Below are 15,416 nucleotides of genomic sequence, written 5' to 3'. Positions count from 1 at the left end.
TGGATGGATGGATGGATGGATGGATGGGTGGGTGGATGAGTGGATGAATGGATGGATGGATGGATGGATGGATGGGTGGATGGGTGGATGGGTAGATGGGTGGATGGGTGGATGGGTAGATGGGTGGATGGGTGGATGGATGGGTGGCTGGGTGGAGAGTGGATGGATGAGTGGGTGGATAGATGGATGGGTGGTGGATGGATGGATGGGTGGATGGATAGATGGATGGGTGGGTGGGTGGATGGATGGGTGGATGGATGGATGGGAGGATGAATGGATGGGTGGATGGGTGGGTGGGTGGGTAGATGGATGGATGGATGGGTGGATGGATAGATGGGTGGATGGATGGGTGGCTGGGTGGATGGATGGATAGATGGGTAGGTGGATAGGTAGATGGGTGGATGGGTGGATGGATGGGTGGTGGGTAGATGGGTGGATGGATGGATGGATGGATGGGTAGATGGATGGATGGATGGGTGGCTGGGTGGATGGATGGGTGGCTGGGTGGAGGGTGGATGGATTAGTGGGTAGATGGATGGATAGATGGATGCATGGTGGATGGATGGATGGGTGGATGGATGAATAGATGGATGGGTGGATGGATGGATGGGTGGATGGATGGATGAATAAGTGGATCGGTGGATGGATGGGTGGACAGATGGATGGATGGATGGATAGATGGAGGGGCCTCTGTCTCAGTTCCTCCACCAGTTTGGTCCAGTGGCACACCACTGACCTTTGACCTGAAGCTCCCCGACTTCCCTCTGTCTGGCAGCCCATCACACTCTAGCTAAAGCAAGGGGACAGGGCGCGTACCAGGTGAGTTGTTACCTGGCCGAAGTTCCAGGGCTTGCCGCGAATGTGCTTGGCGAAGCCCATGTATATGTAGCCGGTGTCGTTGAGGATGTACTCCTTGCGCTCCTCCTCGTCAGGCAGGAAAACCGGGTCGTCTGTGGGGAGACCATGTGGCCGCGTGGGTGGCCAACCCATGGGGCTTGGGGAGGAGGGGTGCACCACCTGGGCTACAGGGGCTGGAAAGTCTCCGTGGTGGGAGGGTGGGAGAGAGGGGTGGAGGGATGATGGTAACACATTTGTCTCTTGTCTGTGACCAGGATTGGAACAAAGTAGCTGATGTATTCACTCATGGGCTGGCACTCTACCCCTTGAATCGTGCCTCCAACCCCAGGCAATAGAGTTTGGATTAGAAGTCCTAAGAACTTCCAGAACATTCTGAGTGAGGTATAAGGAAATTTCACTGCGAGAGGGAAAAAAAGAGAAGAAAAAAAAAGCCAAGCGTTGGTAGCTCACGCCTGTCATCCCAGCTACTCAGGAGGCTGAGATCTGAGGATCACAATTTGAAGCCAGCCCAGCTAGGCAGGAAAGTCCATGAGAATCTTATCTTCACTGAACCACCAGAAAACTGGAAGTGGTGCTGTGACTCAAGTGGTAGAGTGCTAGCCTTGAACAAAAAGAAGTTCAGGGGCAGTGTCTAGGCCCTGAGTTCAAATCCCAGGACTGGAAGAAAAAAAAAGAAAAAAGATGAACTGTGTCCAGATGTCCATGGCTCACGCTGTCAGCCTAGCTACTCAGGAGGCTGAGATCTGAGAATTGTGGTTTGAAGCCAGCCTGGGTAGGAAAGTTCATGAGACTCTTACCTCCAATGCATCACAGAAAAAGCTGGAATTGGTGTTGTGGCTTAAGTAGTAGAGTGCCCAGGCCCTGAGTTCAAGCCCCAGAACTGGCAAAACAAACAAACCAACAAACAAAAACACAACCAAGGGCTGGGAAGGTGGCTCAGTGGTAGAGTGCTTGCCTTGCATGCATGAGGCCCTGGGTTCGATTCCTTAGCACCACATAAAAAGAAAAAGCCAGAAGTGGTGCTATGGCTCAAGTGGTAGAGCGCTAGCCTTGAGCTGAAGAGCTGAGGGACAGTGCCCAGGCCCAGAGTTCAAACCCCACGATCGACAACACGCCCCCATACACACACACACACACACACAACCAAGTGAGAGTCTGCAGACAGGGAGAGAAGAGCCACCTGTCTGGGTTTAGCCCCTCCGTTAGAGCTGCCAAGGAAGACACTATTGGTGGGCTGTAGCTGTCCATCAATGTCTATCAAGGTTGGCAGGCAGGGCAATAGGGAGGAGGAAAAGCGGGGAAAGGGGCCTGAATTCATGGGGGTTTGGCCACAAAGAGGACGATGTCCCAGGGGTGCTGGGTTGGGTCCTATTCCACTATCAGGGGCCCTCCTCATATCCCCCCCCCCCACACACACAGAGAGCTGCACGTTACCAATGCACCAGGGGTTGAAGAGAAGGTAGAAGTCCTCATGCACCCTGAATGTGTGGCTTCCGGTCTTCACGGCCATCTCGTATTTGCCCACGATGGAGTTGGGGGCGCTGGTGATGGCCACGATGACCTGAGAGAGGCACGGGACAGGGTGGACACCGCCCTCCCACCAGACCGGGCTCCTAGAAAGGCCCTAGAACACTCCATACGTCCTAACGATCTTTTCTTTTCCAGTCCTGGGGCTTGAGCTGTGGGCCTGGGCACTGTCCCTGAGCCACTTTGTGCGCAACACAAACACTCTACCACTTGAGCTACGGCGCCACTTCTGCTTTTCTGGTGATTCACTGGAGATGAGAGTCTCACAGACTTTCCTGCCCAGGCTGGCTTCAAACCACGATCCTCAGATCTCAGCCTCCTGAGTAGCTGGGATGACAGGTGTGAGCCACTGGTGCCTGGCCTAACCAACACAGAGTGTGTGTGTGTGTGTGTGTGTGTGTGTGCGCGCGCGCACACGCGCACGCATGCACCAATCCTAGGGCTTGGACTCTGTTCCTGAGCTTTTTCACTCAAGGCTGGTGCTCTACCACTTGAGCCACACTTCCACTTCTGACATTTTTTTTTTGGTGCTGATTGGAGATAAAGGAGTCTCGGGGAGTTTCCTGCCTAGGTTGTCTTTGAACTGCAATCCTCAAGATCTCAGCCTCCTGAGAAGCTAAGCTGACAGGCACCTGGCTCCAAGAGACTCTTCTCTCCAATTACCCACCAAAATAAAATAGGACTAGAGGCATGGCTCAAGTGGTAGGGCACCAGCTGTGAGCTAGCAAGTATGTAAGGCTCTGAGTTCAAATGCTGGTACCGGCAAAAGAAAAGAAGTGTGGGAAGGAGTGAAATGGAGGCGGTGTACCCATGGTCAGGGGGCAGAGAAGAGAAGCAGATGGAGAGGCAGAGGGGAGGAGAGCCACTGGGAGACAGTGGTCTGGGTCTTTAAGCTCTGTGGCCACCTAGAAGGTGAGGACCGTAGCATCTGAAATTAGTCCCAGAACTGTCCGGAAGCCAGTGAGGCAGAGCCCGCAGGGCCGTGGCTCTCACCTCCCTGCCGGTGTTACTGGTCAGCGAAGCCTTCCAGCCCTCGAAGCGGGACGCGGTGGGCATCTTCAGGTTCAGCTCCACCAGGGTGTGTTTGGCAATGCTAGGATTCGGCCCTGGGAACACCCAAAACGGAGAGAGTCTTGACTTCCTGTCTACCCGCCGGGATTACAGGTGTGTGCTATGTGGGGCCAAAGTATGACTGACTGGCTGCGAGGCCGGTGGATGGCTGAGATTTGGGGAGGCAAAAACACAGACCCCACTCTACCCTTTTCACACACAAACACCCCTCCCCCACACACATGCACCCCGAGGACTCACCGATAGCAAACTGCAGCTTCAGTTGCTCGTGGGGCTCCAAAGATTTGCTGAGCATCAGACGCAGGTGGAATACCTGGCCGCGACGGAGCACGAGTTTGTTGGTCTGGAAGTTGTCCGTGTGGTGGGCCGTGGTGTTCTGCTTCCTCAAGAAGTCAATGCGGAGAGCCTGCAACTCTGTTGGGGTGCAGGGCGGACAGGGAGGTGCAGACACACACGGCGGGGGGGGGAGGAATGGACAGACAGACATTTGTTTATAATTAACACTGGGGAGGAGCTTACAGCCCTCGTTCTTTGATTTTTTTTTTTTTTTTGCCAATCCTGGGGGCTTGAACTCTGGGCCTTGGGTGCTCTACCACTTGAGCCACTTGGCTTTTTCTGATTCGTTTATTGGAGATAAGAGTCCCACAGACTTTCCCGCCCGGGCTGGCTTCAAATGATGATCCTTAGCTCTCAGCTTCCTGAGCAGCTAGGATGATAGGCGGGAGCCACCGGCGCCCCGCTGCCCTCAAGCCTAAAGCCACAACAAGCCTCACTAATGCCCGTAGCTCACGCCTGTCATCCCAGCTATTCAGGAGGCTGAGATGTGAGGATTGCAGTTTGAGGCCACCAGGGCAACGAAGTCTAGGAGACTCTTTATCTCCCACATCTCAACAAAGAAGCTGCACACATGGAGCTGTGGCTCAAGAGGTAGAGAGCTAGCCTTGAGCAAAAAGAAAGAAAAAAAAAACCCTCAGGGACAGGACAGTGCCCAGGTCCTGAGTTCAAAGCCCAGAACATAGAACTAGCGCATGTGTCAGGCACTGGTGGCTCCCGCCTGTCATCCTAGCTACTCAGGAGGCTGAGATCAGAGGATCATGGTTCAAAGCCAGCCTGGGCAGGAAAGTCCGTGAGACTCTTCTCTCCAATGAACCACCAGAAAAGCAGAAGTGGCGTTGTGGCTCAAGTGGTAGAGCGCTTGCTTTGAGCTCTGGCCATCTTTGGTCTTTTAAACCCTGAAAATCAAATTGTTCCTTGCAGTGAAGAAGCAGGAGGACTAGATGCGAAATAAACAGGCCAGTGTGGCCTGAGACCGCAGGCCAGGGAGGAAAACGACCCGAGCAGCAGCAAGTGCCATCTCAAAATCAAACCCTGGGCCAGGACACCCTACCTTTCTTGCTACCTTGTCCCTGGTAATTTACAAAACTGCACCCAGCTGTGAAGCCAATGATGGCTGAACACAGGGGTGGGAGACATTCACTGATCTGCCCCACTAATGAACACGTGCTAGGGACTTCAGACCCCTTCTCTGCTGGATGCTAGTGGCTTACACCTAGAATCCTAGCTACTCAGGAGCCCGGGATCTTAGGATCGTGGTTCAAAGCCAGCCCGGGGACAAAAAGCCTGTCTTATCTCTGATGAGCCACCAGAAAGCTAGAAGTGGAGCTATGGCTCAAGTGGTAGCCCTTGCGTGGAAAAAGCTCAGGGGCAGTGCCCAGGCCCCGTGTTCAAGCCCTAGGACGGACACCAAACCCTGAAAAGAAAAAAAGAAAAGCAAAAGAGAGCATCTGGAAAGTGACTCAGGCCCAGAGTGGAGTTTCAGTGCACAGTTCTTCATCTATTCTTGCCTACCATGAAGGATCTAGCTGGTGGATCTCATGAGACCACAGAAGGTTCCAGAATAATCGAGACGGATAAAACAAATGCATGCAGCACTTAGGGAATGGCTACGGGAAGTCTTCTTATACTTTTGGGTCATGTTGGAAATCATACAGAAATGCAAAGTGAGCTGGGCGCTGGTGGCTCACGCCCATAATCCTAGCTACTCAGGAGGCTGAGATCTGAGGATCACAGTTCAAAGCCAGCCCGGGCAGGAGAGATGGTGAGACTCCTATCTCCAATAAACCACCAGAAAACCGGAAGTGGCGCTGTAGCTCAAGTGGTAGAGCGCTCGCCTTGAGCTGAGGGACAGCGCTCAGGCCCAGAGTTCAAGCCCCACGACCGACAAAAAAAAAGAAATGCGAAGTGGGGGTTTTTGTTTTTCTGCTGGTCCTGGGTCTTGAACTCGGGGCCTAGGCACTGCTGCTGCCTGACCTCTTTTGCTCCAGGATAGCACTCTTATCGCTTTCAGCCCCAGTTCTACTTCTGGGTTTTAGTGGCTCACTGGAGGTTGAGTCTCCCAAACTTTTCCTGCCTGGGATGGCTTTGAACCTGTGACCTTCGGATGGCAGCCAGGCATGAGCCACAGGTACTGGGTGCATTTCTTTTAAATGAGTAGATAGAGAATAAAGCAGAGCTGGCCTCGCCAGCCTGGGCTGAGTTAGGGACAGCCAGTGTGTGGGCCAACGGTGGGTTGGGCTGAGCTACAGGGAGATTTCCTGCACTCACCGTTCATCGTGGTCATTGTGTCCTCGGTCCTGTGGTCCCAGAAAGCAGTCAGTCAGTCCTGATGCCTGTGTGGCCAGAGCTGCCTCTGAGCAAGGGGGGGAGGGACTCCGCGCTTTTTTATGTGGTCCTGGGCAAGGCGTAACCCAGTAGGGTGGGGCTTGGGGACGTGTCTTCACGAACTAGTAAAACTTTATCATCTCCCCCATCAGACTTGGCGAGTTAGCTGTCCAGCTGAGCTGATTGAAAAGAACAAGTCAGGCGCTGGTGGCTCACGCCTGCCATCAGGAGGCAAAGATCTAGAGGATCATGGTTCAAGGCCAGCCTGGGTAAGATCCATCTGGCCATGAAACTCTTATCTCCCACGAACCACCAAAAAGCTAGAAGTGGCTCTGTGGTTCAAGTGGTAGAGTGTCGCTACCGCCTCGACCAGCAAGGAAGACGCGACACCGAACTCTTCTCTCTGCAGTTTATTCAGGACCTTTAGCAATCTTCCGACCCCAACCCCGGGGAGAATCCCACACAGCCTTAAGTACCCACTGGGTAGCCAACCCTGATACGCCACGTGGGAACCACCAATAGGTTCAGGTGCGAGGAAGCAAGCCAGATTCTTTGCCTTAGCCATAAAAGGAGTTGTTTACCACAGAGAGCGCTCGCCATCGGGAAGGCGGAGGGCGGAAGCCAGCGCCATCTTCCAGGTGCGGCTGCGCGCAGCTCTCTACAGTTCCCCCTTTTTTGTTTAAAGTGAAAGACCCCCTCCTCAAACCACCAGGCCTCTAGCCCCTTTGCCAGGGAGCCGAGTTTCATGTCTAACCAAGCAATTTCTGGCTTCTGTAACATGCTTTGCTAAAAATTACCTTACCCCTTACTCTCCTAGTAATTAAGCAGTAACCTCACAAGTTAATCGATAAGCTCACATCTGCTGGCCGACTCTACAGCTGGTCTCCCCTGACCGAAACTATTCACAGGTGCTATCTCGGGTAAAGGTCATTTCCTCATACCAAGGGCCGGAGACGGCACGTACACCGGGGGACCCCCTCGAACAGTAATTGGCTAAAATATATGATTTGTTTTAAAAGGATTGGCTGCCTGCGTGCAGACCAGGTTGTAACACTTTAAAATTACTGGCTGAAAAAGCACGGGCACTCCTGTAACGGACAGAGGGGTCCCATAAAAAGACCACCCCTGGGACTGCTCGGGGTTCCCAGACACTGACCCGAACCTTGCGGATCTCGAGGTCACGTGCACCTGGGAACCTGGGCATGCCCAAATAAAATCCTCTTGCCTTTGCATCTGGTGTCGTCTGACTGGTGCTTGGGGCAGGGAGGCTCTGATTTGGGGAGACCCGAAGTCGGGGGTCTTTCATCTTGGGGGCTCGTCCGGGATAGCCCCCTGACCCACTCCAGCTCAGACCCACCAGGAGGTAAGCCGGCCGGCCTCTGTCTTTGTCTCTGTCTTTGTCTCTGTCTTTGTCTCTGTTTGTCTGGTGTTTTCCGCGCAGCGTTTGTACTATTACGCGTAATAGCTTTGTATTTGGGCAGCTTGAGAAGGAGCTGACGAGCTCAGACTTCTCCCCCGCCACCCTGGGGGACGCCTCAGGGATTAGAGGGGCCCGATTTTTCGGGGCCTGGAACGAATCCGCCGGATTCGTTCGTTTGGAGGGAGGACAGTTTGCTTCCCCGCTTGGAAATTTGAATTTGCTTTCGGTTTGTAGCCGGAGTCGCGCAGCGTTTGTCTATACCTGGGTAGTTTTTGTCTTCTTTTGTGTTTAGTGTCAGTCTAACTCTTATTCTTTTTAACATGGGGGCCAGGCGGTTGTTACTCCTCTATCTTTAACTCTTAACCACTGGAAAGAAGTTAAAGGGATTGCGCACAATCTCTCCGTAGAAGTAAGGAAAGGAAAATGGCAAACTCTCTGCTCTTCCGAGTGGCCAACCCTCAATGTGGGATGGCCGAAGGAGGGGACCTTCAATCGCCAAATTATTTCACAGGTCAAACAAAAGATATTTCTTCAGGGACCTCACGGACACCCGGACCAAGTCCCGTATATTATAACCTGGGAGTCCCTTGCTGATGACCCCCCTTCCTGGCTTGCTCTCCTCATACCTCGCCCTCTTCCTTCCCTTCCTTCTCCTACGCTTCCTCAGCCTCCTCAGTCCTCCGCGCCTTCCGCTCCCCCTCCTTCTACACCTCCTCTTCCCCCTGTACCTCAGCCCTCCGCACCTTCCGCTCCCCCTCCTTCCACACCTACCGTTTCCCTTTACCCCCTTCTGAAATCGGAACCTACAAAAGTACCGGAGAGGCCAGAACCGAAGCCAGTTCTGACCTCGGACGACTCCCCCTACCGGGGCCTTCCATTAGAGCCAAGAGGGCCAAGAGCAGAGCCGCAGCGGGCCACAGGGTCTCCCATTGCAGGTCGCCTCCGAGATAGGAGAGATCGAGGCCAGGAGGAAACAGCGGTGACACTGCCCCTGCGCCCTGCGGCGGGACCAGGACATCACCTGCAGTATTGGCCCTTCTCTGCGTCTGACTTGTATAATTGGAAAACACATAACCCCACTTTCTCTCAGGACCCGGTGGCCCTTACGGCCCTAATAGAATCCATTCTGACCACTCATCAGCCCACTTGGGATGATTGTCAGCAACTGTTACAGGTTCTCCTCACTTCAAAAGAAAGGCAAAAGGTGATCCTGGAGGCCAGAAAGAATGTGCCGGGAGACGACGGCTGCCCCACCCAACTTCCGAACATCATAGATGACGCCTTTCCCCTGACCCGCCCCATTGGGATTTTAACACGGCTGAAGGTAGGACCCACCTACGTCTTTACCGCCGGCTGCTCATAGCGGGTCTCCATAAGGCAGGGCAAAAGCCCACCAATTTGGCCCAGGTAAGGCAGGCAGTTCAAGGAGCGGAGGAAACCCCCACCGCTTTTCTAGAAAGGCTAAAGGAAGCTTACCGCAGGTACACTCCTTTCGATCCTGATAGTCAAGAACAGCGGGGAAATGTGTCCATGGCCTTTATCTGGCAGTCCGCCCCAGATATCAGGGCAAAGTTACAGAGGCTGGATAATTTGCAGGATTACTCCCTGCAGGATTTGTTAAAAGAGGCAGAAAAGATCTATAACAAGAGAGAGACCCTGGAGGAAAAGGAAGACAGATGTAGAAAGGAAAGCGAGGAACGAGAGGAAGAGAGGGATCGAAAAAGAAATAGAGAACTTAGTAAAATCCTGGCCACTGTAGTCTCAGGTAGACAAGGCGCAGGTCAGGCAGAGGAGAAGGGGAGGATGAGGCGGCCTTAAGTAAACCGCGACCAATGTGCTTATTGCAAGGAAACAGGACATTGGGTAAAAGACTGTCCGAAGAACCCAAAGAACCCCAGGCGAAGGACCACAGGTCCCCCTGCCCAACTCTTAGCCCTGGACGAAGACTAGGGAGGTCAGGGCCAGGAGCTCCCCCCTGAGCCCAAGGTAACTCTAACTGTGGGGGAGCGACCAGTAACCTTTCTCGTGGACACAGGAGCCCAGTACTCGGTCCTAACCAAAGATCAGGGCCCACTCAGTGGCCGAACTACTTGGGTACAAGGTGCAACTGGCAGCAAGCAATACCACTGGACCACAGACAGAAAAGTTCGTTTGGATACTGGTAAGGTCACCCATTCTTTTCTTCACATCCCTGACTGTCCCTACCCATTGCTAGGGAGGGATTTATTAACCAAACTAAAGGAAAAAGGGGCCGCCGTAACGGGACCGGCAGGCCGACCCCTGCATGTTTTAACTTTCCAATTAGAAGAGGAATATAGACTTTTTGAAAAACCAAAGAGTGTGCCCAAAGAAATGGGGGACTGGCTAAAAGCAATTCCAAATGCCTGGGCAGAAACAGGCGGAATAGGACTGGCCATACAACAACCCCCACTGGTGGTCCAGTTGAAAGCAACCGCCACGCCCATAAAAATTAAACAATACCCTATGTCAAAGGAGGCCTATGAGGGAATAAAACCCCATATTCGACGACTCCTGGATCAAGGCATACTTGCCCCTTGTCGTTCCCCCTGGAACACGCCTCTATTACCTGTTAAGAAGCCAGGCACCAATGATTACCGGCCAGTTCAGGACCTAAGAAAAGTAAATGAACGGGTAGAGGACATTCACCCGACAGTTCCTAACCCGTATAACCTGCTTAGTACCTTGCCTCCCACACACACCTGGTATACTGTTATAGACTTGAAAGATGCCTTCTTCTGCCTCCGGCTTAGTCCCCAGAGTCAGAGCTTATTTGCCTTTGAGTGGAGAGACCCCGAACAGGGCATCTCAGGACAACTCATGTGGACAAGATTGCCACAAGGATTCAAAAATAGCCTGACCCTGTTCGACGAAGCCCTCCACAAGGACTTGGCAGATTTTCGTCTTCAACATCCTTCTTTAATAATGCTTCAGTATGTAGATGATCTCCTCCTCGCAGCCACCACGAGAGAGGAGTGCTTGAGAGGTACTGAGGTACTGCTTAAAACCTTGGGGGAGCGTGGGTATCGGGCATCTGCTAAGAAGGCACAAATTTGCCAACAAACTGTGACCTATCTGGGGTATGAAATTCGAGGACAGCGCTGGTTGACCCCTGCCAGAAAAGAGGCTATATGTAGCATCCCGCCTCCCCAAAACTCAAGAGAAGTAAGGGAGTTTCTGGGCACAGCCGGCTTCTGTCGCCTGTGGATTCCTGGTTTTGCGGAGATGGCGGCCCCCTTGTACCCGCTCACTAAGCAGGGGGTTCCCTTTCAATGGAACAGCGAACAGCAACAGGCTTTTGACCAGATTAAAGGGGCCCTACTGGCCTCCCCTGCTTTGGGACTCCCGGACGTGACTAAGCCCTTTGAACTATTTGCTGATGAAAAACAGGGCTATGCAAAGGGAGTATTGACCCAGAAGCTGGGGCCCTGGAGGAGGCCAATTGCTTACCTCTCCAAAAAGCTAGATCCTGTGGCTGCAAGGTGGCCCCCTTGTCTACGAATGGTAGCCGCCATTGCAATGCTAGTCAAAGACGCCACCAAGTTAACCTGGGGACAGCCACTGACTCTACTGACTCCCCATGCCATTGAGACCATAGTGCGATAGCCTCCGGAGCGGTGGCTATCCAACGCGCGCTTGACTCACTACCAATCTCTCCTACTGGACTCTGAATGGATCCAGTATGGGCCACTGGTGACCCTCAACCCAGCCACCCTGCTGCCTCTCCCGGGAAAGATGCCTCTTCATGACTGTAGCCAGATCCTTGCCGAGGTACATGGGTCTCGACCAGACCTCCTGGACGTTCCCTTAGCGGATGCTGAGAAGACGTGGTTCACCGACGGCAGTAGTTACCTGGAAGGCGGAAAGAGACGGGCTGGAGCGGCCGTCACCACGGACTCGGAGGTAATATGGGCTAGCGCGCTCCCGGAGAGCACCTCTGCCCAAAGGGCTGAATTGATGGCTCTAACTAAGGTATTGCGTATGGCAGAAGGAAAGAGATTAAATGTGTACGCCGACAGCAGGTATGCATTCGCCACTGCTCATGTACACGGGGAGATTTATCGGCGTAGGGGCCTTCTAACCTCAGCAGGAAAAGAAATCAAAAATAAGGCTGAAATTTTAGAACTGCTCCAGGCCTTGTTTCTCCCAAGCAAGTTAAGCATTATACACTGTCCTGGGCATCAGAAGGGGAGCAGCCTGGTGGCAAGGGGCAACAGACTGGCAGATGAAGCTGCCCGGCAAGCAGCTCTGGGACCACAAATACTTCCCCTACGATCTGATGCTAAGGAAGCCACACAACCAAGCTGGGACTGGAACTACTCTGATGAGGACTTGGACTTAATCCAGAAATTGGGAGCTGACTTTGACCACACAACCCCAAAATGGTTGTATCAAAATAAATATGTCTACCCTATTAAAGAGACCCGAGAAATGTTTCAACATTTGCATAACTTGACCCACCTAAGTGCAAGAAAAATGAAAGAACTAATAACCAGGCAAGGATCCCTCGGGTATTTCCCCAAAAGAGACCAAATTCTCCAACAAATAGTGGACAAGTGCCCCACCTGTGCGCAGGTCAATGCAGGAAGAACCAGGCTTGATCCAGGGGTACGTGTACGAGGGCACAGCCCTGGCAATCAATGGGAAAGAGACTTCACTGAGGTTAAGCCCAGGATGTATGGCTACAAGTACCTGCTAGTTTTTGTAGATACTTTTTCAGGATGGGTAGAGGCCTTCCCCACCAAGACAGAGACTGCAACGGTGGTCACCAAGAAGCTACTGGAAGAAATCTTCCCCAGGTATGGACTTCCTAAAGCACTAGGGTCGGATAACGGGCCAGCCTTCACCTCCCAGGTAAGCCAGCAGGTGGCCAGGGTACTGGGGATAAATTGGAAATTGCATTGTGCATATAGACCCCAGAGTTCAGGACAGGTAGAAAGGATGAATAGAACAATCAAGGAGACTTTAACCAAATTGATGCTTGCAGCTGGCAATAAAGACTGGGTACAGCTCCTACCACTAGCATTGTATAGGGCCAGGAATACTCCTGGCCCCCATGGACTAACCCCGTTTGAAATCATGTTTGGGGGACCCCCCCCTGCAGTAACCTTTTATGACACTGACCAGGTTAAGACACCTTCTTTGCAAAGCCATTTACAAGCCCTACAATGGGTACAACAAGAGGTCTGGAGACCGCTTGCCCAGGCCTACAATCAGGAACTTAAAACCCCCTCACTGCCCCATTCCTTTCAGATTGGTGACTCAGTCTGGGTCCGCAGGCATCAGACCAAAAACCTGGAACCTCGCTGGAAAGGACCCTACACTGTACTTCTGACAACTCCCACCGCCCTCAAAGTAGACGGAATTGCCTCCTGGATCCATGCATCGCATGTCAAAAGAGCTCCTTTAATGGAATAGACGACTCCGCCCACCAAGAGCCTCCGCAATGGCGGGTCCAGCGTTCTCAAAACCCCCTAAAGATAAGACTCATTCGGGCCTAATTCCCTACTTCTGGTTTTTTCTGTTTTCTAAATTGTACTTAACCTCTTGCAACCCGCACCAGCCCGTACAACAGACGTGGCAAGTTATATCAGGTACTTCAGACATAATCTGGCAAATTACCTCTAGGAACCACCCTTGGGGTACTTGGTGGCCAGACCTCACCCCTGACTTTTGTCAATTGATAGCTGGTATAAAGTCGGGCCAGTGGGACATACCTGATGCAATGCATACCGACATCCCCCTAGAGGGATACAGTTGCCCTAGTACTTGGGACCTGAGTGCGGATGATCATTATGGCTGTGTTCACCCCAAAAGAGAAGGTACTTAGCAAGCCACGACTTCTATGTCTGCCCCCGGGACGGCAGGTCCCGGGCAACCGCCAATAGATGTGGAAATATAGGAGAGTACTATTGTGCCAAGTGGGGTTGTGAAACAACAGGAGATGCATATTGGCAGCCCAGCTCCTCCTGGGACCTAATTAGTGTAAAAAAGGGACGCCCTTGGGCTACTCGGTGTAATACCAATGCCACCTGCATGCCCCTAAAAATAACCTTCACAGATAAGGGAAAAGCCCAATCTCCAGCTGTATGGGTGGCAGGAAGACAGTGGGGGCTGAGATGGTACATAACTGGACCAGACTTGGGGGCAATATTCCAGATTAGGTTACGTAAAGAAATAGCCCCGATTCTACCCATCGGACCCAATCCGGTTCTAGCAGACCACAGGGCCCCCGCCGTTCTGCCGTCGGCCCCCAAACCCAAAACTAGAGACCCCGCTAGTTCTACCCTCTCCCCCATGTCCATTACTTCTCCTCCTTCTACCCCCTCAGCAGTCCCCGTCCCACTGGGGACAGGAGATAGGCTCATTATAGCGGCATAGGCCCCTTTAACCAGGTTAAACTATTCAGACCCAGACCGCACTGAAAACTGTTGACTTTGCTTAGCCCCCAGCCCACCGTACTACGAGGGCATCGCTGTGGTTGCAAATTTCTCCAACCACACCAGCCCTCCCACCACTTGTAACTCCCTTCCCAGCCACCAGCTGACCCTTTCAGAGGTATCAGGAGATGGAATATGCTTGGGCTACGTACCATCATCCCATAGAACCTTATGTAATCTAACTCAGGCAGTTACCATTGGCCCTTATTATTTGGTCCCCCTGGATGGATTCTATTGGGCTTGTAACACTGGAATTACCCCGTGTGTGTGTCAGCAGCCGTTTTTAACCAAACTAGGGATTATTGTGTACTAGTGCAAATTTGGCCTCGTATCACCTACCATCCCGATGAATTTGTCCTCCGGTATTTCGAGGACCGTTTATGCAAAAACAAAAGAGAACCTGTAACCCTCACATTAGCTGTTCTCTTGGGTTTTGGAGGCATATCGGCAGGAATCGCCACAGGAACGACAGCCCTGATGAAGGCAGATCAATATATGCTCCTCCAACAGGCTATGAATGAAGACCTAAAAACCCTAGAAGAGTCCGTCCGGGCGTTGACAGACTCCGTAAACTCCTTAGCTGAGGTAGTCCTCCAAAATCGGAGGGGGTTAGACTTACTTTTTCTAAAGGAAGGGGGCCTATGTGCAGCCTTAAAAGAAGAATGCTGTTTTTACGCTAAAAAAACTGGAGTAGTAATCCAGACCCTAGACAAACTCAAAGAGAGACTAGATAAGAGAAAGCGGGAATTTGAGTCCCAACAGAACTGGTATGAAGAATTATGGAACAGGTCTCCGTGGTTCACTACTCTATTATCCTCCTTGATGGGACTACTTATACTACTGGTGCTAATCCTTACCCTAGGCCCTTGCATTGTGAACCGCCTAATACAATTTGTAAAAGACCGCCTGTCGGTGGTACAGACCCTAGTTTTAACCCAACGTTATCAAGCCCTCAAGCAACAAGAAACTGAAGGAGACAACACCTGCCTCTAAGGTTAGAGGCACTAACAAAAGAAATGGGGGAATGAAAGACCCCCTCCTCAAACCACCAGGCCTCTAGCCCCTTTGCCAGGGAGCCGAGTTTCATGTCTAACCAAGCAATTTCTGGCTTCTGTAACATGCTTTGCTAAAAATTACCTTACCCCTTACTCTCCTAGTAATTAAGCAGTAACCTCACAAGTTAATCGATAAGCTGGCCGACTCTACAGCTTGTCTCCCCTGACCGAAACTATTCACAGGTGCTATCTCGGGTAAAGGTCATTTCCTCATACCAAGGGCCGGAGACGGCACGTACACCGGGGGACCCCCTCGAACAGTAATTGGCTAAAACATATGATTTGTTTTAAAAGGATTGGCTGCCTGCGTGCAGACCAGGTTGTAACACTTTAAAATTACTGGCTGAAAAAGCACGGGCACTCCTG

At 52.2% G+C, this 15,416-nt stretch overlaps 2 protein-coding genes across 2 annotated transcripts in view; one reads left to right on the top strand and one right to left on the bottom strand.

The window, feature by feature from the left end:
• Tgm4 (transglutaminase 4) overlaps positions 1 to 6,067 on the bottom strand; it is a 31,982-nt gene extending 25,915 nt beyond the window's left edge. The window contains exons 1-6 of the mRNA XM_013030215.1: positions 6,061 to 6,067; positions 4,844 to 4,906; positions 3,697 to 3,870; positions 3,379 to 3,491; positions 2,293 to 2,419; positions 832 to 950 (exon numbers count right to left, since the gene is read on the bottom strand). Of these exons, the coding sequence (XP_012885669.1) occupies positions 832 to 950; positions 2,293 to 2,419; positions 3,379 to 3,491; positions 3,697 to 3,870; positions 4,844 to 4,906; positions 6,061 to 6,067 (603 nt within the window). The remainder of the gene's footprint in view (positions 1 to 831; positions 951 to 2,292; positions 2,420 to 3,378; positions 3,492 to 3,696; positions 3,871 to 4,843; positions 4,907 to 6,060) is intronic.
• A 1,893-nt stretch (positions 6,068 to 7,960) lies between these two features.
• LOC105996201 lies at positions 7,961 to 12,973 on the top strand. The gene is given in 5 exon segments (XM_013030214.1): positions 7,961 to 8,000; positions 8,271 to 8,348; positions 8,473 to 8,835; positions 8,838 to 11,904; positions 11,980 to 12,973. Coding segments are annotated over 5 exon segments (4,542 nt in total).
• The last annotated feature ends 2,443 nt before the right edge of the window (positions 12,974 to 15,416 follow it).

Source organism: Dipodomys ordii, unplaced genomic scaffold, assembly GCF_000151885.1.
Source record: "Dipodomys ordii isolate 6190 unplaced genomic scaffold, Dord_2.0 Scaffold128, whole genome shotgun sequence".
NCBI classification, from domain to species: Eukaryota; Metazoa; Chordata; class Mammalia; order Rodentia; family Heteromyidae; genus Dipodomys; species Dipodomys ordii.
Note: the sequence above shows the minus strand (reverse complement) of the source record. Positions and strands in the feature narration are given on the sequence as shown.